This window comes from Rhinopithecus roxellana, chromosome 14 (assembly GCF_007565055.1).
Source record: "Rhinopithecus roxellana isolate Shanxi Qingling chromosome 14, ASM756505v1, whole genome shotgun sequence".
Classification (NCBI taxonomy): Eukaryota; Metazoa; Chordata; class Mammalia; order Primates; family Cercopithecidae; genus Rhinopithecus; species Rhinopithecus roxellana.
The window spans coordinates 102,553,383-102,576,294 of NC_044562.1; the positions used below are offsets into that span (position 1 = coordinate 102,553,383).

Below are 22,912 nucleotides of genomic sequence, written 5' to 3' on the forward strand. Positions count from 1 at the left end.
ATATTAGAATATTGGAATCTAGTCAGGAAACATTGTGATGAGTTTGCAGTATGGAATAAAATTTTTTATTTTAGAAAAGACATTTGCCAACCCCTATCATTTTACAAATAAGGAAGCAGAGACACAAAGAGAATGTGTGACTTGACCAATGTCACACAGCTGGTCAATAACAGGAAAACTAAAATCGAATTATGCTGACACTACTTCTTATGCTGTCTGTCCAGATTGTTTATGATTTTTCTATTTCTCTACAGTGACCAGAACAATTTCTGCTAAATCTTACAGATCATTAAAGGCCTATGTGGTCGGTCACAAAACTCAGGAAACATGACAACATGCATCTCATCTCAACAGTTTTCCTCATCTCATTCTTTTGTAACTTAGTACCCCACTCTCTTATCAGTAAAATTAGATTTTAAATGTACATTAGAAGGGAAAAAATGCCAGATAATTTCCTATTAGCATCTGCTATCTTGGATGTTTAATCTTCATTTGGCTCCATCCTTTCTACCTGAATTCCATTTATTAAAACAGGACACACTGGGGTTTAATCAATATCCTTAAATTTTCCATAAACACAACATAAATAAACTCCATGTAATGAGGGAAAGGATTTTTAATACTTACGTGTTGAATGAATGATCATTATTTGGGTAGATGAATGACTGAAGTGATTGTTATATTCAGGTAAATTCATCATGGCTAGGTAGCAAACCAAAAGACTTACAAGAACCTCAAATGAGGCCATGCACAAAACAGGGCTGGCCATGGGCTATGTAATTTCAAGGTCTTTTGTCTTCAACATCAAAATTCACTTTAGAGAACTTAAGTGGTTTTCATGCGTGACTGAAAGTGGAAGGTGAATTTCCAAGCTGCTCTTCCCATTCCCAACCAAAAAAAAAAAAAAAAAAAAAAAAAAAAAGACACAAGAGTGTATAAAAAGTTTCCAGGTCTCTGAGGTTTCTCACCCAATGTAAGCGTTGAATGCAGATGAGCAAAGTGAGTGGGCGAGGGAAGTCATTTGTAACAAAAACTCATTATTTACAGATGAGAAATTTATATTGTCAGCGTAATATCTGTGAGGCTAAACAGAGCTGGAGAGTATATAAAAGCAGTGCGCCTTGGTGCAGAAGTGCAGAGCTTAGGACACAGAGCACATCAAAAGTTCCCAAAGAGGGCTTGCTCTCTCTTCACCTGCTCTGTTCTACAGCACGCTACCGGAAGGTAAGATGATTATAAAACTGTAAATCCTGTTTGGGGTACAGTTAAGTATTTTTAAGGGATCAAAGTATTATAAATAAATTAAAATGTTGTTCTTTCATCTTAGACTTTATTACTAATAGCAGACAGAGAGGAACGGAGATGAAAAGGTTATATCAAATGCATTTACGTGTACTTTAATATAGCGAAGTTGCAAAGCGAGTTGGAAAAATAATTCCATGCAAAAATATAAAATAGAAAGAAAAACAAAGATTCAAATCAATGCACTTGTTATAATACTTAGCTGTTATGAGAATTGTATTTTAAAATAATTGGTAACATTTTGAAGAATAAATATTTTTCTTGGACTTGATAGATGTGTACACTACTTTGAACAGAAGGCGCCTTTTAAAGTGAGCAGAAATGTGTCCATTAGGGAGCCTATAACAGAAATTGCTTTTTACCAATTAAAATCTCTAGTTTTCCAAAAGAGCAAATTAAATATCATCTTTCAAATATTCAAATTTCAGACATCTATCAGAAAGTCAAAGTCCATGAAATCTACTCTTTGTAAATAAAACATAGCATACTTGGTGCGGAGAACAAGTATCTATTTGGGGGTTTTCTTTGGATGGATCTGAGTGAAGTCATAGATTAATAACTATTTACTATGTATTGAGGACAAATAGTAATAAAATCTAAAATAGCTACCCTCTGGAATAAAATTTTAATTTGTCTTTTTAGATTAAGCTCGTAAAGACAAAACACAAATTTACAAAGATCTTCAATGGAGTAAATGATTAAGTGGTGTATTTTTCCATACATGCTGAAGACCTATTACATAAAATGAGCTAACCAGTTTAAAAAAGGATTTATGTGGACTACAATGCCAACATATTTGGGGATAGAATATAATGTCTTCTTTTTTTAGGTCTAAGATTAATCTTTCTCTAAGACTTCCTACTTATTATTGTTACCATACTTTCCTTTAAATTTAAGTGGAAATTTGTAGTTCTTACAAAACTGTAGCCTCTCTTTAGACTACCTAAAGAGGGGGAAATTTGGAAATTATTTTCTTATTGTATAAGATTTTGATACTAAAATAACATAAATATTTACTTTCTCAGCAATTGTATTCAAACAATTAACTCTATTCTTATTTTTTCCCACAATTCGGTAGACTTTCACAAACAAATAAGTGAGATTTTTAAAGCCAGTTCTTTCTTCAGAGGAAGTCATTTATTGTTGGTAATATTATTAGATACAGAACGCTCACTTCTTTATGTTGTTTATGGTTGTTTTTCTTCCATCGGCTCCTGAAGTGGCAGGATACCTTCTGCTCTAAATCTGCCTCAATGGAACATAATAGGAGATACTGCAAAATGCTTAGGACTTTGGGTGGAATGAGTATTTTTTCAGTCTTGTGAAAGACTGAAAGCTTTTACAAGAAACTTTCCAACAGTGGTATAATTGTAAAAAGAAGTGCTTACTTAAATATTTAAATATTCCTGAAAGCATGGATATAACAATTGAGAGTTATAATCAGAAGTAATCAGAAGACACTACCTAAATATATGGCAAGGTTTCCAAAGTCTGCCAACTGGTGAAACTGAAGCATAGCAAAATGTCAAATGGTAATTTGATGTTGATGAATGAAGAAGGGTGAATATATCATTCCTATTATGTTCCTTTGTCTAATCGTCCATTCAGTCTACAAAAAAACTTAATATTTCAAAGAAAAAAGTTACTGCTGCAGGTATTACAGTGTCTATGTTTTATCGCCAGTGATAGCAAATACAGATAAGATATTAAGGAAAAGATTGATAGTTTAAAAATGATAATATTTGTGAAATCCTTATTCCAAACCAAATGTCATCTGCTAAAAATACTCATTCAAATTATTTGTGGATAAGCATAGTCAAACTTGGATTGAAATGCCCACTTCTCAAAGGAAACACCATTGGGTTTCAAAGTAGCAGAGATCCATAACAAATACTGGACTTGATATCCCCATTCAGAAAATGGAAGAGCTTGCTCTGTGGGGACACTCTGTCCCACATTCACATTGGTCCCAGTCCCCATCCACACTGCGTCATCATGTCCTTAACATACTATGGCTTCACAGGGCATCTGCTTGTGACACAAGGACAAGCAATTAGGTGTATCCTATAACCAAGTCTATGGTGTCATCAGCTGTGAATGACATGTCCTCATCTAAGTCCAATTAGAAAAAAACTTGGGGACTTTTATGACTTTAGAAGTAAGCTCTAATTTTCTTTTAGATAGTAATCTCTTAGTTTTTTAGTTGTGATTGTTCACGTTGCCAGAAGCATTAGTTCTTGTTGCAAATTGCTTGTCTTTAAAATGATTTTTTCCCTTTAATTTAGAACAGGTCAAAGCACCCTAAAATACCTCAAATCTGTTGGCCGCTTTATAATTACAAAGTCTAGACCAAGTTACACTATTTAAAATATAAATGAATAATACATCTGAACCGACAGCTGGTATGCCAAGTTGTAGCCTGAGGCTGCTTTAAGATGGTTGAAATGCAGTATAATGTAAATGCTTGGAAGTGAAGGACTATTAATTGAAAGCCAGACTGATGGTGAGGGGGGTGGCATGATGGATAAGGTGCCATTCAGGCTAACCATATGTAGCATATCATCTACAGTGGGTATTTTAAATGTTGATTGTGGACATTTTAATTTCCAGTGTGGAAATGAGCCTTCTAATTATTAAACAGAAGTGTCCCTACATTAATGAAAAAGCTTAATGGTGGAACACATCTTTTGTGTCCTTTTTTGCCTCCAAAAAATCTGGGGAAAAAACATAATCCACTATTTAAAACTAAGCTGAAAATATAATCAGAATAAAACTGATAACACTAGCTTTTTCTTTCTACTTACGATATTTATCTAGTCAAATCTAACTAATTTAGCCTAACATGTTTAAAAATGCTGGCCTGCCCCCCTTACCCTACCCCCATTCTGTGTTCTGACAGACAGCAGAAATGAAAAGCATTTACTTTGTGGCTGGATTGTTTGTAATGCTGGTACAAGGCAGCTGGCAACGTTCCCTTCAAGACACAGAGGAGAAATCCAGGTATTAAATCGGTAGTCTCGAACTAACGTATCAATATGGTTCGAATAAAGCCTGTGAAAACTATGATTAGTGAATAGGGTCTCAGTAATTCAGAGTAAATGTTCTGCACAATGATCAAATGTTTAAAGTATCCTTGTGATAAAAGCAGACTTTGTTGGAGTGTAGATCAGAGTATGTGTTTTTTTATAATCAAAGGAGAGAGAAATGTTGAAAAACATGTTACATGGGAAATTATAGCTCTTTGAAATCTACAGATGATTCTGTCAATTCATTACTCACACACTGCATAATAGATTATTTCAATTATTCACACCAACCCTTTTCTCTTTTTTCCTCCTTTAAAAAATAACATTATTTCTTCCTAAATGTAAAAGCCATACATGTTCATGATGGAAAGTATGAAAAGTATGCAAAAAATACTAAGTACTCAAAATTCCACTGTCCAAAGAAAGCTGTTCAAAGTAAACAAATTTGGTGTATTACTTCCCTGTGTTTTATGTAAACCATACATAAATATCTCTTGGCTCATTATATGGCTTTGTATCATGCTTGATATCTTAATGTAGTATTATTATACAATTTTATTATATTATTAAAAATATCTATTAAACATATGATATTTAATGATTGCATACTATTTCATCTCATAAATGTACAATATTTGTTTAGCTATTTATTTGGGAAGCTTAAGAGGTCTTTAAATTTCTTCCATGAATAATGTTGCAAACAACATTTTGTATACACACTTTCCTACATTTCTTACCATTTTTTGCACATAGGTTTATAGTTGTAAAAATACTGTATCAAAGGGTCTGAATGAGTTTAAACCTTTTATAATATCTTGCCAACTTGCTTTCCAGAAAGTTCATATACATGCACACTCTCATCAACAGTGTAGAAATACTCCTCATAATATCCTCCTCAGCATTCAATCTTTGCTAATTTCATAGGTAAAAATAGTATCTCATTTCTGAGTATTAATTACATTGACTATTTCCCCATGTATTTACCATGCCAACCAACTGTTGATTAGTGGCATATGGATTATTCATGATACAGTTTCAAATTAGTAAGTGTCCTTTTTCTTGCCTTTCTTTGAACTTTTAATTGTCTTCTTTCCACTATTAGCCACCATATAACTAGATAATTGTGCTGTTTTCATATTAATATATGCAAAACAAAACTGGGAACATAAATCTGCTGCCCAAAGAAATGATTTGGGATTCTTCACTCTTTTAAAATATTCAAGTCACTACTCTCTTCTGTGACTATTAGCATAATCATGGGTAGATTAATTAGTAGAAAAAGATTTGTTTAATCCTATTTCAGAAAAAAGGTCAGTTGAGAAACATGTTACTAGAATTCAGAATAATAGTGTATGCAACTATACTAAAACGATGGGATCTCATGACAAGCTGAGGAAGATCTCTCTAAACTACCTATTGAAATACTCTAGATGTCTGCCTTACTGTTTTATATGGTCTTGTATTTTTGTAGTGAAGATGCTTCTCAAATGAGTCTACTCTTGAAGAGAGATTTATGTTGTACCAATCACTGTTCTTCACAGATCGTTCTCAGCTTCCCAGGCAGACCCACTCGGTGATCCTGATCAGATGAATGAGGACAAGCGCCATTCACAGGGCACATTCACCAGTGACTACAGCAAGTATCTGGACTCTAGGCGTGCCCAAGATTTTGTGCAGTGGTTGATGAATACCAAGAGGAACAGGTAAGAGTCTAAACCTGGTTCAAACTTGCACATAAATGTATTAAATAGGTCTAAAATTTCTATTGACATTATAAAGTTCTTATGCTCGTCAAATAGTGCCCATAAGCTCTGATCATTTTGAAGATATTTAGGGTTGTGGATGCTCTCCTTTGTATTATGCCTCCAAATGTCTTAACCCGCACCCCTCGAAACCACTCACCCAACCTCCAGTGTGACATAGACTTTAAATTATTTTCCCAATGGTAGTCCTAGCAATATTTACTTGCTTACTCACTTTCCCTTAAAGTGAAAATTTACTTTTGTGGACCTACGAGGTTACCAATCTAATTTCTACCAAAAGATAGAGCAAATGTAACATTCTTTTGTGGGGTTCAAACCCAACATTAAAATTATCCCCCAGCCAAGGGTAAGGAATGGAAACAGATGCATTCTTTTTCTTGTAGAATAAAATCCAAGACATGCATTTAAAATTACAGCCTAGCTGCACAGCATAGAGAGAGAAGGCAGCAAATAAGAACACAAGCCTATCGGAAGGCATACATTTTAATGTTGGATTTTCTTTGACGAGTGTTGGGTTTTTTGCTGCATCTAGGCTACTGGAGGAAATTATCCGCAAGGGTTTCACAGAGATGGTGGAATTTCACAATTTTTTTGGAGGGTGGCCCACAAGGGGAAGGGAGTTATGCATAGAAAGTAGCTGAAGAAATCAAAAAAATCAGGAAAAGGACATAGATTTGTCTGGATAGAATGGAGAAGAGAGAGAGTGAGAGTAAGATAGGGAGAGAGAGAGAGACAGAGAGAGAGAGGGAGAGAGAACAAGCAAGCAGGAGGAATAGGAGAAATAGAGTTGCTAACCTAAGGTTCTTAAAATAGAGGGTACAACCACAGGAAGATGGTTATCATGGTCAGAGCAGACACTGGGAGAGGTCCCTGTTAAGGACTACGTGAAAGGTGAGAAATCACAAATTTATAAAAATGCAAACAACTGCCCTCATTTTCTAGAATCGGAATGCCACAACTTGGTAAATTGATGTAAAGCAATCCTCACACTCAAGCAGTGTTGGCTACGTGTTTAAGATGAGGTAATATGGTGTAATATGTGCCAGGGAGACTGACAGCAGCTGACGGCTCACCTCCACGGTGCTCTGCACATACTTGATGTTGATATGGGGTCATCTTCTTTGCTTTCCTTGTTGCTAGCAGGTCACACATTTTCTTTAATCCATTATCAAGTGGTCCTTTTGGTGACAATTCAAGATGGTCCTTTGCTTTCCCTCAAATCAATTAACTAACTCTGACCCCATACTTACTAATAAAAAACAGCTGCCTTGCTTGCAAGTCACATAGCAGAGTGGATAGCCTGTATTCATTGAGGCTAACGTCAAAGGTAAGGCAGCTTTAATAACCAATGGCATGCACAAGCAGGGGACTGCAGATGGGTATGCTGGGAAGCGGGGGGGAGCTTTAGCCCACCGATTGTTAGTAGCCCTCTTCCACCAATTTCAATCCAGAACGTTAACGTAGCTTCATGACAAATCCCCTAGCGACTCTCATCCCCTAAGCCCCTTCTACATAGAATCCTGAACCCAAAGTTGCCACTGCTTATAGGTGAGAACCATATTGCCAAAGAGACAGATCTTCAATTTAACTTTCACATTCCTTTCAGGAATAACATTGCCAAACGTCACGATGAATTTGAGAGACATGCTGAAGGGACCTTTACCAGTGATGTAAGTTCTTATTTGGAAGGCCAAGCTGCCAAGGAATTCATTGCTTGGCTGGTGAAAGGCCGAGGAAGGCGAGAGTAAGTCTGTACATTCTTATTTGACATTTTTTGCCTTGATGCAGAAAATTTAAGACTACAGTTATCTATATATGGATCTGGATTACAGAAGCAATTAGTAGTCTTGCAAAGTAAGGAAATAATTCCTATTGATGAAAAACAGTATACAAAAGTTGAGTCCATTTTGTTTTTGGTACTAAGTATTAATAGAGCCAAACAAGTTACATTTTTATCCCCCTTACAGTTGCATTATAATTAGGTATTAAATCTTTGGCCAAACCAGGCCACCTCTGAGAGTAAATAGGGTGTTTTTAATAACCACACCAAGACAAGTTTAAACTAGGACTGTTCCAGGGGAGCTAGAGATAAGGAAAAAGAAGAAACGGTGCTGAAAACTTCCAATGTTTAAAGAAAACATGTAATATTTACAGCTTAACTTTAAATATTTACATATGTGATCAACATATATTTATATGTTAATAAATATTCAGATAAAAATTTGATGAAGACTGAAAGTGACCAAACATAAAATGTTGATAAAATGATATTCAAAGTACAAATAGATAAAAACATCCATACATTTAACTACATATCCAATTTTGTATGGGCCTGTCATATAGATATCTATTAAACAATCAAAGTTGAAAAACAACCAAGACCATTCATTACTTGCTTGGATCTTAACACAACCAAACAGACCCGTGAACCATCTCATTTTCTCCTGATTTTTTTGGAGAGATGAAATATGAGAGACAGAGAATATATGTTCAACTCTGATTTTTAAATTACATTTAAAACAAGCTTACTGAAATTTAAAGAGATCTCAAGATGAAAGAGAACTAGCATAATGGTTGGTTTTTAAAACATTAATAATTAAACTTATAAAACCAATGGTAACATAGTTTCTTACTCTTGACGATATTTTGTAGTGTTTTAAAGGGATAGCAAAAATTCTGCAATTGAAAACCACTGAAAGAGAAAAATCTAATATAGATGAAGCTTTAACTTCTTAATACTGCATTTTGTAAGGCTGTTCCAGCAATCTCTGGTTTTATAGGATATGTTATATTTTGTTGAACTACAGACAAATTAATAATCTCAACAATAGTTCCTGTATTGTCAATATACTAAAATCTTCAAAACAACCTGGAAGATTGACAGGGGCATGAAATTATGCAGGCTTGGTATTAGATCCCAGCTCTACTACTTTCTCTTTCGGGCAGTCACCGGTCCACGTGGGTTTTTATCAGGTGTTTCATAATATGCCCTTTAAAAACAGAATCCTTTCCTGTTTCCTCAAGACACTTGTGCATGTTACCAGTGGTAGACAATCTATGATCATTTATTTGAAATGTCTAATCAAACGCTAATTTTAACCCTTATTTTCTTAGTTTCCCAGAAGATGTCGCCATTGTTGAAGAACTTGGCCGCAGACATGCTGATGGTTCTTTCTCTGATGAGATGAACACGGTTCTTGATAATCTTGCCACCAGGGACTTTATAAACTGGTTGATTCAGACCAAAATCACTGACAGGTGATAGCTTTTTAGTTAATTCTGAAAACCATCAAACTTTCACAAGTACTGATTGCCATACTGCTACAAGCTATTCCCCATGTAGGGGGAAAGTCTGTAATCTCTCGTTATATAAGAAATAATTATGCATGTTTAAGTCATATAAGAGTACATCGTTATGTTTGTTTTGTATCATTACAGTTTGTATACATTTATTCATTTATTCCAGAGACATTTACTGAGTGTCTATTAGAGTCAAGAAGCTAGAAACACAGATAGAAATGAAACATTGGAAATGTTACATCATTCACATATGGTCGCATTAAAAATTGCTATGCATTCTGAAATTTTAGCACAGTGGTGAAATGCAGCATATACAATATTACATGCTTAATAAGAAGAGTAGTGAGAACTGGACACCAAAAAATACTTATCTTGATGAATTTTGATTTTTTAGTAATTATTAATAATTGTTTGATAGCTTTGATGGGCAGATTTTAGGATAAATAATCTTTAAATGAAAATATTTTAAGAGTCCAAAGGATGGAGAGATTTACAGACAAAGGGATTAATAAACAACTTTTATCAAAATAAATCACTGAAATACTTTCTGGATAAGGTAACCATATCATCTTCTCATTGTAATTGTGTTAAATAATTTTCTTTTTTTAATCTCTAGGAAATAACTATATCACTATTCAAGATCATCTTCACAACATCACCTGCCAGTCACGTGGGATGTTTGAAACGTTAAGTCCTGTAAATTTAAGAGGTATATTCTGAGGCCATATTGCTTTACATGCCAATAAATAAATTTTCTTTTAGTGTTGTGTAGCCAAAAATTGTAAATGGAATAAAGTTTTGTGAAAATAGTGCTAAAATATCAGCTATAAAATATGAAAGTGCTAGATTCTGTTATTTTCTTCTTATTTTGGATGAAGTACCCCAACCTGTTTACATTTAGTGATAAAATTATTTTTCTATGATATAATTTATAAATGTAAATTATTCCAATCATGACATATCTGCATTATAATAATAGGAGAAGAGAAGAACTGGTAGCCACAGTGGTGAAACTGGAAAGATAACTTTCTTCTTGAAACCTTTGTCTTAAAAATAATCAGCTTTCAATGTATCAAAGATACAATTAAATAAAATTTTCAAGCTTCTTTATCATTGTCTGTTTTCTCTTTATGTCCCCCTTTTTCATGCCCCACTCCTTCCAAGCACCCCTGTTTTCTAAGCTGCAGTCCACAAGTCAAATCTGGTGCACAGGCGTGACTTCATGCTTCAAATGGCTGCACAGAACTTTTAACATTTTGAGCCAACATTGAAAAATCAGGATCTTTCATAGAAAACTATTGATTTGTAGCGTCTCCTGAAAAAGTAGGTCATCAGGCAATATTAGACCCAAAAGGCAAGTCTATCCTGTAGCTAAGTAGCAGCTGCCTCTTACTAAAGGATCAGGTGTTCCCGGGCTTCTGTAGGTCTCCAGCACCTGCCCATGCATGCTCCCACACCCCACCTACATAATGGAGACATCAAGGAACTTACCTCTGGCCCACTTTCCTTGCTTACTGCACCTGCAGGCATTTGAGTTTTCCCATCATGCCTTGTACCCTTTTCTCCCTGTCCTGCAATGGCCAATATCTTGGGACAGTCTGACAGTGATTGCCAAGTCTGAGACTTTTCTTTGCTGTATTTAGCAATTGCCAACTCTCTTTCTCTATCTCTATAGTGCTCCCACAGGGTGGACTTACTCACCAATAAGATTCTAACATTTACAAATTACTTCTATACTTTGATCAGCAGTAGTGAATTTGAACTAATACCTGTAATGATCACTCTTATTTGTTTACATAGTGATGAGCTTTTCCTGAAATGGATAGAAATCTTAAGACCAGAATTGTCTAATTAAGGCTACTGCTAGCTGTAGGATCCTGAGCAAGTCATATAAACTCTCTGGAACTAAGTTCCTCATGTGAAAATACAAAGTTAAAATTGTCCAATCACCATCATTTCTTAAAAAAGTCTTTGATTATAACTGATTTTTTGCCTTACAATGAGATTTCAGTAAAAATAGCATCCTGAAGTATTCATCCTAAAATGGTGGTCATGGAGCAGGTCAGGGCAGAAGTTACCACTGTATGTGTCAAAATTATGTCTGTCAGCTTCTCCAGAATCCAAAACATTGTATCTTCCTCCAAAACACCTCAATGAGGGAGGCTCACAGGCTACAAAAGCATATTCACACATAGGGTTTTTGTTTGTTCATTTTCTTATTTTTTAGGTAGAAGATGGCTACGTTGATTGTTAAAGTATTCAATTGGTAAGATCAAAGTATAGTATTTTTCACAGTTCTCAATGAAGGAGCTCAAGGCAACTTTCAGATGTTCACTATGTTTTATTTTATGCAAAGTGTTATATTTACCACCCCTATACCAGTTATCCACAGGTGACCTAAAATGTCCCATTTATAACTAAAATTTGATTTGGAAACTGAATATATACCTCTGTGTGTGTGTATGCATGCATGCATGTGTGTATGTGTGTGTTTTCATGAAACCAAAGTCAAAATCTTGAGAACACCTCAGGATACACGCAGTGAGGCATCATCCTTCAGAAACGGATGCACTCATACAAAGGAGAGGAGGTAGTCCACAAAGAAAACTGGCACGTAGTGGAGGTAAATGGAAGGGAGAGCATAAGACAGTGAGTGTGAGTCAAGCCCAAAAGAGTGCCAAGGGTCAAAAATAGAAAAGATAAGTCTGTCCTGAAGTTCAAGAGTCAAACAAAGGGATGTCATTGAAAAAGGAAGCTAAGGAAGTGAGTGAGGAGTCATTCAAGTGTAGAAATTAAGTGAAATATATCAGTTAGGTGTTATGTTTGACTGTATGTAATATAAATCCAACCACAGAGACTAAACTGATAAAAAGGTTATATGTTTCGCAAAATCAGAAGCCCAGAGGCAAGAAGATCAAAGGTAAACATGTCAGGGTAGCTTGTGGTCTTTTTCTTTCTGCTCTGCTATCTCTAACAAATGGCTTTCCTCCCATGGTAACTCCAGATTGAAATGTGGCTGCTCCATCTTCAGCTCTTATCTACTTTCCAGGGAAGACACAAAAGGAAAAGGAGAAGGAGAAGAAGGAGAAAGAGGAAGAAGATAAAGACAAAAACGAGAAGAAACGTAGGCAAGGAGAATTGATAATCAGGATGGTGATGTACCAATTTAGAGAAAGCAAAACATTCCCAAAAAATACCCAACAGATTTTCAATTATGTCTTGTTGGCCAAAAATGTGTCCCATGACCCATCCTGGCTACAAGGGAGGCTGGGAAATGTCTCTCAGCTGGATATATTGGATCCCATAGAAAATTCAGGATTCTACTGTAAGAACAAGGGAAAGAATAAATATTATGCAGACAATTAAAATTAAAGGGTATATTTCCACAGCCAGAGTTGAAATACCCAGGGCTCACTTTACTGTCATGTTTGTAGTGTGGGGATGTGTTGGCCTGATTTAAGTTCAAGCAGGTTTCCAGAACCCTGGACTCCCTCAGAATGGAATAAAAGTAAAGCATCCAACAAAGAATTATTGAAGAGGCGGGGTGTGGTGGCTCACACCTATAATCCCAGCACTTTAGGAGGTCAAGGTGGGTGGATCATTTGAAGTCAGGAGTTCAAGAACAGCCTGGCCAACATGGTGAAACACTGTCTCTACTGATAATACAAAAATTGGCTGGGCGTGATGGTGGGCACCTGTAATCCCAGCTACTCAGAAGGCCGAGGCGGGGGCATCGCTTGAACCTGGGAGGTGGAGGTTGCAGTGAGCTGAGATCACCCCACTGAACTCCTCCAGCCTGGGCCACAGGAGAGAAACTCTGTCTCAAAAAACAAAACAAAACAAATTATTGAAGAATATTCAGCATAAAACTTTTACAGCATTTTATATCCTTAATTATAGACAGAGATGAAATAATGAGCACGAAGGAATAAAGGAATCAAGTTGAATGAACATATAATATTTTGTTAATAGAAAATGAGGAGGTAGATACATTCAAAAATATTCAAAATATATTTTTGAATATAAAATGTCATAGGATTCTTGCTGGAGATGTCCTCAAAGTATTTCCATGTGAGTTTAATATGAGACCACAGCCTTGATCCTCAAAGAGTGGACTGCACAGCAGGTCAGATACATCAATATCCACAGGGAAACAGTTACAAAATGCAGAATGTCTGGACCCATCCTAGAGGCCCCATATCAGAATCGACATTTGAATAAGATCCCCAGTTGAATCATATATGCATTGAGGTTGGACATATTCTGGACAGAATAGCCTCTCAACCTCCCCAGTGTTAACATTTTTGCTACATAGTTTTTGTGCTGTGGGGTGACCTGCTCATTGCAGGCCGTTGGTCGGCATCCTTGGATTATTTCTCATAATCACATGAAAAAAATATTATTTGATAAGTCAAATTAGGAATACTCAAGAGTTTTAAATTAAATTGCAATTATTATCTTTCTGCTGAGACTGAGTATACAGTATTTGCTGTTTTGTCATGCTTTTACTTTCTCTATTGCAAATCTTGCAAGTTTTTTGCTTTTATGTTCTAGAATCTGAGTGTTTTTATTCTGTTGATTGCATTGTTTCAAATAAAGAATTAGAGATTTTTCACTAAAAAAAGAAAAGGAAAGAAAAGAAAAGAAAACCTGCTCTTCCACATAACCTTTCCCCACATAACACTTAATAGGTATTTTAAAAATTCTTCTGCAGCCTCCTGATATGCAGAAGCTCCCTCATTCACCTGCAAGTTTAACACTTTTCATGCTATATCACCTTTTGAAATATATAAGCCAGGACTACCTACAAAGGATTTAACGCTGGGCGCGGTGGCTCACGCCTGTAATCCCAGCACTTTGGGAGGCCAAGGCGGGCGGATCACGAGGTCAGGAGATTGAGACCATCCTGGTTAACACGGTGAAACCCCGTCTCTACTAAGAATATAAAAAATTAGCCAGGCGCTGTGGTGGGCGCTTGTAGTCCCAGCTACTTGGGAGGCTGAGGCAGGAGAATGGAGTGAACCCAGGAGATGGAGCTTGCAGTGAGCCGAGATCGTGCCACTGCACTCCAGCCTGGGCAACAGAGCGAGACTCCGTCTCAAAAAAAAAAAAAAAAAAAAAAAGGATTTAACATTTTCTTGACGTTGGGTAATGTGACTATACAGTTCTTTAGCTTTCAACCTTACAGCAGTGCTGTCCATTATGCTTTTATAAATTAGCAGTCATCTTATGAATCCACAAATTCAGCTCCTTCTTGCACTTACAGACACTAGACAGCACTTCAGCACTACATTTGGGAGCCTTTTAATTCTTTTTCTTAAGACAGGGTTTTGCTCTGTTACCCAGGCTGGAGTGCACGGGCATAATCATGGCTCACTGCAGCCCTAACTTTCTGGGCCCAAGCAATCCTCCCACCCTAGCCTCTCAAGTAGCTGGGACTACAGGTGTGCACCACCATGCCCAGCTAACTTTTGTAGTTTTTGTATTTTGCCATGTTGCCCTGGCTCATCTCAAACTCCTGAGTTCAAGTGATCTGCCTGCCTCAACCTTCCAAAGTGCTGGGATTACAGGCGAAAGCCACAGCAACCAGCCAGGAGCCATTTTTAAACACAGAAATCACCAAAGAAAGTACAAAAATGTGAAAAAGTGGTACTGAACTGACTGCTCAAAGGACACTTGTTTATTGCCTGAGAGCTGAAACAAAAAAGGCAGTGTCACCTTTTTTCTAATTCAGCTGGGATTGTGTGCATGGAGGGACTTAAGTTTTCACCACTCTGTACATGTCTGTGAGTAAACATGAAAGTGCTCTGAGTATTGATTTGGGTTACAAATAAATTTTAGAGAGTAGGTGAGTTTGCAAATATGGTGTCTGTAAATAATGAGGATCAACTGCAGTTCAAACAGAAACCAGAGCAAGGTGGCAGATATAATCCAAAATACAATAAAACTAAATATATTTTGTTGTAAACTAAATATGAGAGGATTAAATACTCAAATTGAAAACAAAGGTCATCAACTGAGTACAAACATTCAACCAACAATTAAAAGAAATATATATATAAAAACATAAAAGGATTTTTATTAAAATTGATTCATTAAAATAAAAAGGTTTTAAAATTTATAACATGCAAATACTAACACAAGAAAGTTTATGTGAATATATTAATATCAGAAAGTAGACTTTTTAAAAACTAGCATTCTACAGATAAAGAGGAGCATTTAAAAATGATAGAAGAATCAATTCACCAGTAATAAATAATCATTCTAAATATTTATGCAACAAATAACATAGTTTTAAAAATAGATGAGGTTTAAAATGGCTGAATTGTTTAAAGCTGACGAATCTGTAATTATAGTGGAAGACTTAAAAAACTTGTTTAATAGCTGACAGAGAAAACAGAAAAGTCTGTAAGATTCAATAAACACAATCAACAAGATAAACAATATTTATAAATATCATACCCAATAACAACAAAATGAACACTTTTTTTCAATGTGCACAAATAATATTTACCAAAATTGACTTTATGCTGGATTTTAAAATTTCAACGAATTTCAAAGACTGAAATCACTCAGACTATGCTCTCTAACCACCATGGGATTAAGCTAGAAATCAATAACAAGATATCTTAAAATTTGCAACTGCTTAAAATTAGATAATCACTTCTAAATAACCCATGGGTCAAAGAAGAACTCATAAAGAAAATATTAAAAAATACTTTTGTACTGTCTGCTAAAGAAGATGCAATAAAATTCAAACTTGAAATGCAACTAATACAGTTTTTAAAGGAAAAGTATTGCTTTACATGCAATGGTAAGAAAGAAAAAATTTTGAAAATCAATAGCAAAACTTCTACCTCAAAAGTTTGGAAAAAAGGGGACAGAAAATCTCAGAAAGTAAAAGAAAGAAAATAAAAAAGAGGAGAAAATAATAAAGTAGGGAAAATCTATCATAAAAATAAAAAACTGTAAGTTAGTTGTTTGAATAGATTAACAAAATTAATAAATTCCTAGCAAGACTAGTCAAGAAAAAAAAGAAGAAAAATGTCACTACGTAATAAAGGTGGCATCTCTAAAAATCTTATGGACAATAAAAGGATAATAAAAATATGTTACATACCAACCATATGCCTGATAAATTTGACAGTTAGATGAAATGAAAAAATTATTTTAAAAATGTTACTGAAACAGATTAAAAAATAGAAAAATTTTAATAGTCCTCTATCTATTATGGAAATAGTATCTGTTATTTAAAAAATATCTCTGCAAAAAGAACTCCAAGGCCAGATGGCTTTCCAGGTGAATTCTTCTAAACATTTTGGAGAAAAAAAAATACCAATATTACATAAACTCTTCAAGGCATGGGAGGAAGAAAGGGAATAATACTTCTCAGCTTATAAAACCAGGATAACCTTAATACAAAAATCTGACAGATTTTACAAGAAAGAAAAACAACAGACCAATCTAACTCATGAGAATAAATGAAAAATCCTATATAAACATCAAAGAATCAAATCCAGCAATATATAAAAGAAATAATACAGTAAAGACAAACAAGGTACATTCCAAAAATTCTGGGCTGATTCGTAATTTGCAAAGCGATTGATGTTATTAACAGAAATAGAAACGATGAAATTATATGATTGTCTTAATAAATGAAGTAAACCCATTTGTTGAAATTCAAAACCTATTTATGATTTTTAAAACTTTCAGAAGGAAATAATAAAAGTAAAAAAAATAGGTAGAAAACAAAACAAAAACAATAGCGCTAATAAATCAAAATAATTCTGTGAAGAGAAACAATAAAAGAGAAAATTACTAGTCAACCTAAGCAGGTAAAAAAGAAACCAACAATACCTAAAATAAAATGAATTGGGAAACAACCATTGAAACAGAAAAAATCAAAACAAATAGACTATTGAAAATGTTGAACAAATGTATTTGAAATCTAGAAGAAATAGGTAAAATACTTACAAAATGTAATTTTTAAAAATTGAACTTTGGGGCCGGGCGCGGTGGCTCACGCCTGTAATCCCAGCACTTTGGGAGGCTGAGACGGGCGGATCACAAGGTCAGGAGATCGAGACCATCCTGGCTAACATGGTGAAACCCCGTCTCTACTAAAAAAAAAAAAAATACAAAAAACTAGCCGGGCGAGGTGGCCGGTGCCTGTAGTCCCAGCTACTCGGGAGGCTGAGGCAGGAGAATGGCGTAAACCTGGGAGGCGGAGCTTGCAGTGAGCTGAGATCCAGCCACTGCACTCCAGCCTGGGCGACAGAGCGAGACTCCGTCTCAAAAAAAAAAAAAAATACAAAAAATTAGCCGGGCGAGGTGGCGGGTGCCTGTAGTCCCAGGTACTCAGGAAGCTGAGGCAGAATGGCATGAACCCGGTAGGCGGAGCTTGCAGTGAGCCGAGATCGCGCCACTGCACTCCAGCCTGGGCGACAGAGCGAGACTCCGTCTCAAAAAAAAAAAAAAATTGATACCAGTGGAAAGTGAAAAGTAAACCAATTTGCATAGAAGAAATGGAGAAAAGTACCAAAGAGCTATCTCATAAATAGGCACTAATTCCAGATGGTTTTCCATGTAACCTCTACCGAACTCTAAAAGAATGGATAATTATGCTATATAAATTGTTCCAGAGGCCAGAACAAAAAAAGTCCTAACTCTTTTTATAAAATGAGTATAACATTGATGCCTAAACTTGATAAAGAAAAATGGATTAATTTCACTTACGAATATTGATTTTTAAATCTTTTAAAATTCAGAAAAAAGAATTTAATAGCATATTAAAATTTTTAATAATCCACTGTAACCAAATGTAATGTATTCTAAAATTGTCAAGGATGTCTCAATATTAGAAAATCTATTAATGTAATCTATCATATTAAGAGATCTAAACAGAAACCTTTTATCATGAACTTCACACGTACTGCATAGACCTCTGACAAAAATCAACACCTATTCCTCATTAAAGCGTCAGTAAATGGAATTAACGCATTATATACTTATGTCAAATCTGCATAAGGCACCAGACTAAATGGTGTCAAGAATGTAGAATAACTGGAAGTCTCATATACTCCTGGTGATGGTATAAAATTAGACAACTGCTTAGGAAAATTGACAATTTCTTATACAGTTAAACATACACGTATCCTGTATATATAAACTAATAGAAATATATAAACATCCTAAAATGCCATCTGTAAGATAGATACTAGTTGAATAAATCAAGTTACATCAACAAAATTGAGGAATACATAGTCATTAAATGATTTGAATAAGAATGTTCTCAGTGGCCTTCATAACAGCCAAAAAATTAGAAACAACCCAAATGTCCATCAATAGAAGAACGGGTAGAAAAGATTGTACATATAAAGTTTAAGAACAGGACAGACTAAGCAATGGTGGTAGAATAGTTTAATGGTTGCCTCTGGGAGAAGGAAGTGTGGAACTAAGTAGAAATGAGAATAAAAGAGTTTTCTGGAGTGATGGAAACATTCTATTTCTTGATTGGGGTGTGGATAACCTGGGCAACCCCATATATTTATCAAAAGGCAACAAAATTAATGCTTAAGACCTGTGCATTTCACAATAGATAACTAAATTATGCCTTAATAAATAAATTTAAATACGCAAACCCTATATAAATAAAATGAAATAAAACTACAATGAGATAGTATTTCTAATTCGAAAACCTAACAATACTTTCTGTTGATAAGTCTGTGAGTACACAGAGCCTTCCAAACAGTGAAGACTACCATGCAAAATGTAATAATTGCTCAGGGAGGGGAATTTGACAGTGTCTGCCAAAACTACCCAGCAGCCTCAGTTCTAGAAATTCACCCTAAGGATGCACATCCAAACATTCAAAACTACATATACACAAGGTTATTCTTTGTGGGTATTGATCATTCATTGTGAAAACTGAGAAACCATCAAAATCGCCATCCATAGGATACTAATTGAATGAATCAAGATATGTTCACAATATGGGGAACTATGTAACCATTAAAAAAAAAAGGATGAGTATCAGTTCATAAAGATAGGTATGGTTTTACCAGTGTTATTGATACACTAATTCTGAAACTCCTCCTTCATGTGTGGTGAATGAGAGAACAAATGAGTAAATATATTGAGTTTGTTAGGAAGGGAGAAGGGAGAAACATACATGGAATAAAAAAGGTGAGAGTAAGTGCTATGTGGATTTGAATTGGTGATATTAATATAAATTTATATTCATGAATATATCTGTATTTGTATACATACATATACATGAATATATGTCTGTAGATGTGTGTGTATGAATAAATATGTAAGTGCGTATGTACATATGTGTATACACACATACACACGAATACACACACACTAATTCTGGTTTCAAAACCCTCTAAAAAATTGAAGGCTCCTTAAAGAAATGCTTCAATCCTCCAAGATGTATAAAATGCAAGGTGAGTTTGGAATATCTTATGGTGCCAGAAAACATGGAAGTGCTCAAAAAGACAATGGAAGAAGAGGTATTAATGTGACAATGTTACTAATTGGTGTACCTGGAATGTGAATAGCATATAAATGTTCATTATACTATTCTTTCAACTTTTCTTCAGGTTTAATTTTTTTCTTTTTCTTTTTTTTTTTTTTTTTTTTTTATTATACTTTAAGTTCTAGGGTACATGTGTATAACGTGCAGGTTTGTTACATATGTATACTTATGCCATGTTGGTGTGCTGCACCCATCAACTCGTCAGCACCCATCAATTCATCATTTATATCTTGTATAACTCCCCAATGCAAGCCCTCCCTCCTCCCCCCTCCCCCCTCCCCATGATAGGCCCCAGTGCGTGATGTTCCCCTTCCCGAGTCCAAGTGATCTCACTGTTCAGTTCCCACCTATGAGTGAGAACATGCGGTGTTTGGTTTTCTGTTCTTGTGATAGTTTGCTAAGAATGATGGTTTCCAGCTGCATCCATGTCCCTACAAAGGACGCAAACTCATCCTTTTTTATGGCTGCATAGTATTCCATGTTGTATATGTGCCACATTTTCTTAATCCAGTCTGTCACAGATGGACATTTGGGTTGATTCCAAGTCTTTGCTATTGTGAATAGTGCCGCAATAAACATACGTGTACATGTGTCTTTGTAGTAGAATAATTTATAATCCTTTGGGTATATACCCAGTAGTGGGATGGCTGGGTCATATGGTACATCTAGTTCTAGATCCTTGAGGAATTGCCATACTGTTTTCCATAATGGTTGAACTAGTTTACAATCCCACCAACAGTGTAAAAGTGTTCCTATTTCTCCACATCCTCTCCAACACCTGTTGTTTCCTGACTTCTTAATGATTGCCATTCTAACTGGTGTGAGATGGTATCTCATTGTGGTTTTGATTTGCATTTCTCTGATGGCAAGTGATGATGAGCATTTTTTCATGTGTCTGTTGGCTGTATGAATATCTTCTTTTGAGAAATGTCTGTTCATATCCTTTCCCCACTTTTTGATGGGGTTGTTTGTTTTTTTCTCGTATATTTGTTTGAGTTCTTTGTAGATTCTGGATATTAGCCCTTTGTCAGATGAGTAGGTTGCAAAAATTTTCTCCCATTCTGTAGGTTGCCTGTTCACTCTGATGGTAGTTTCTTTTGCTGTGCAAAAGCTCTTTAGTTTAATTAGATCCCATTTGTCAATTTTTGCTTTTGCTGCCGTTGCTTTTGGTGTTTTAGACATGAAGTCCTTGCCCATGCCTATGTCCTGAATGGTACTACCTAGATTTTCTTCTAGGGTTTTTATGGTATTAGGTCTAACATTTAAGTCTCTAATCCATCTTGAATTAATCTTCGTATAAGGGGTAAGGAAAGGATCCAGTTTCAGCTTTCTACTTATGGCTAGCCAATTTTCCCAGCACCATTTATTAAATAGGGAATCCTTTCCCCATTTCTTGTTTCTCTCAGGTTTGTCAAAGATCAGATGGCTGTAGATGTGTGGTATTATTTCTGAGGACTCTGTTCTGTTCCATTGATCTATATCTCTGTTTTGGTACCAGTACCATGCTGTTTTGGTGACTGTAGCCTTGTAGTATAGTTTGAAGTCAGGTAGCGTGACGCCTCCAGCTTTGTCCTTTTGACTTAGGATTGTCTTGGCAATGCGGGCCCTTTTTTGGTTCCATATGAACTTTAAAGCAGTTTTTTCCAATTCTGTGAAGAAACTCATTGGTAGCTTGATGGGGATGGCATTGAATCTATAAATAACCTTGGGCAGTATGGCCATTTTCATGATATTGATTCTTCCTATCCATGAGCATGGTATGTCCTTCCATTTGTTTGTGTCCTCTTTTATTTCACTGAGCAGTGGTTTGTAGTTCTCCTTGAAGAGGTCCTTTACATCCCTTGTAAGCTGGATTCCTAGGTATTTTATTCTCTTTGAAGCAATTGTGAATGGATGTTCATTCCTGATTTGGCTCTCTGCTTGTCTGTTACTGGTGTATAAGAATGCTTGTGATTTTTGCACATTAATTTTGTATCCTGAGACTTTGCTGAAGTTGCTTATCAGCTTAAGGAGATTTTGGGCTGAGACGATGGGGTTTTCTAAATATACAATCATGTCATCTGCAAACAGGGACAATTTGACTTCTTCTTTTCCTAACTGGATACCCTTGATTTCTTTCTCTTGCCTGATTGCCCTAGCCAGAACTTCCAACACTATGTTGAATAGGAGTGGTGAGAGAGGGCATCCCTGTCTTGTGCCAGTTTTCAAAGCGAATTTTTCCAGTTTTTGCCCATTCAGTATGATATTAGCTGTGGGTTTGTCATAAATAGCTCTTATTATTTTGAGGTACGTTCCATCAATACCGAATTTATTGAGCGTTTTTAGCATGAAGGGCTGTTGAAATTTGTCAAAAGCCTTCTCTGCATCTATTGAGACAATCATGTGGTTCTTGTCTTTGGTTCTGTTTATATGCTGGATTACGTTTATTGATTTGCGAATGTTGAACCAGCCTTGCATCCCAGGGATGAAGCCCACTTGATCATGGTGGATAAGCTTTTTGATGTGCTGCTGAATCCGGTTTGCCAGTATTTTATTGAGAATTTTTGCATCAATGTTCATCAGGGATATTGGTCTAAAATTCTCTTTTTTTGTTGTGTCTCTGCCAGGCTTTGGTATCAGGATGATGTTGGCCTCATCAAATGAGTTAGGGAGGATTCCCTCTTTTTCTATTGATTGGAATAGTTTCAGAAGGAATGGTACCAGCTCCTCCTTGTACCTCTGGTAGAATTCAGCTGTGAATCCATCTGGTCCTGGACTTTTTTTGGTGGGTAGGCTATTAATTGTTGCCTCAATTTCAGAGCCTACTATTGGTCTATTCAGGGATTCAACTTCTTCCTGGTTTAGCCTTGGGAGAGTGTAAGTGTCCAGGAATTTATCCATTCCTTCTAGATTTTCTAGTTGATTTGCGTAGAGGCGTTTATAGTATTCTCTGATGGTAGTTTGTATTTCTGTGGGGTCAGTGGTGATATCCCCTTTAT

General features: G+C 35.7%; 1 protein-coding gene and 1 long non-coding RNA gene across 2 annotated transcripts in view; one reads left to right on the forward strand and one right to left on the reverse strand.

Annotated features, from left to right (window-relative positions):
- Positions 1–22,912, reverse strand: part of LOC104661277 — a 67,306-nt gene that overhangs the window by 19,421 nt on the left and 24,973 nt on the right. The window lies entirely within an intron of this gene.
- Positions 978–10,501, forward strand: GCG (glucagon). Its single transcript, XM_010361851.1, has 6 exons — positions 978–1,224; positions 4,202–4,302; positions 5,870–6,031; positions 7,698–7,835; positions 9,206–9,349; positions 10,008–10,501. Exons 1-6 carry the CDS (start codon positions 985–987, stop codon positions 10,012–10,014), a joined length of 792 nt encoding a protein of 263 aa, XP_010360153.1. The 5' UTR covers positions 978–984; the 3' UTR covers positions 10,015–10,501.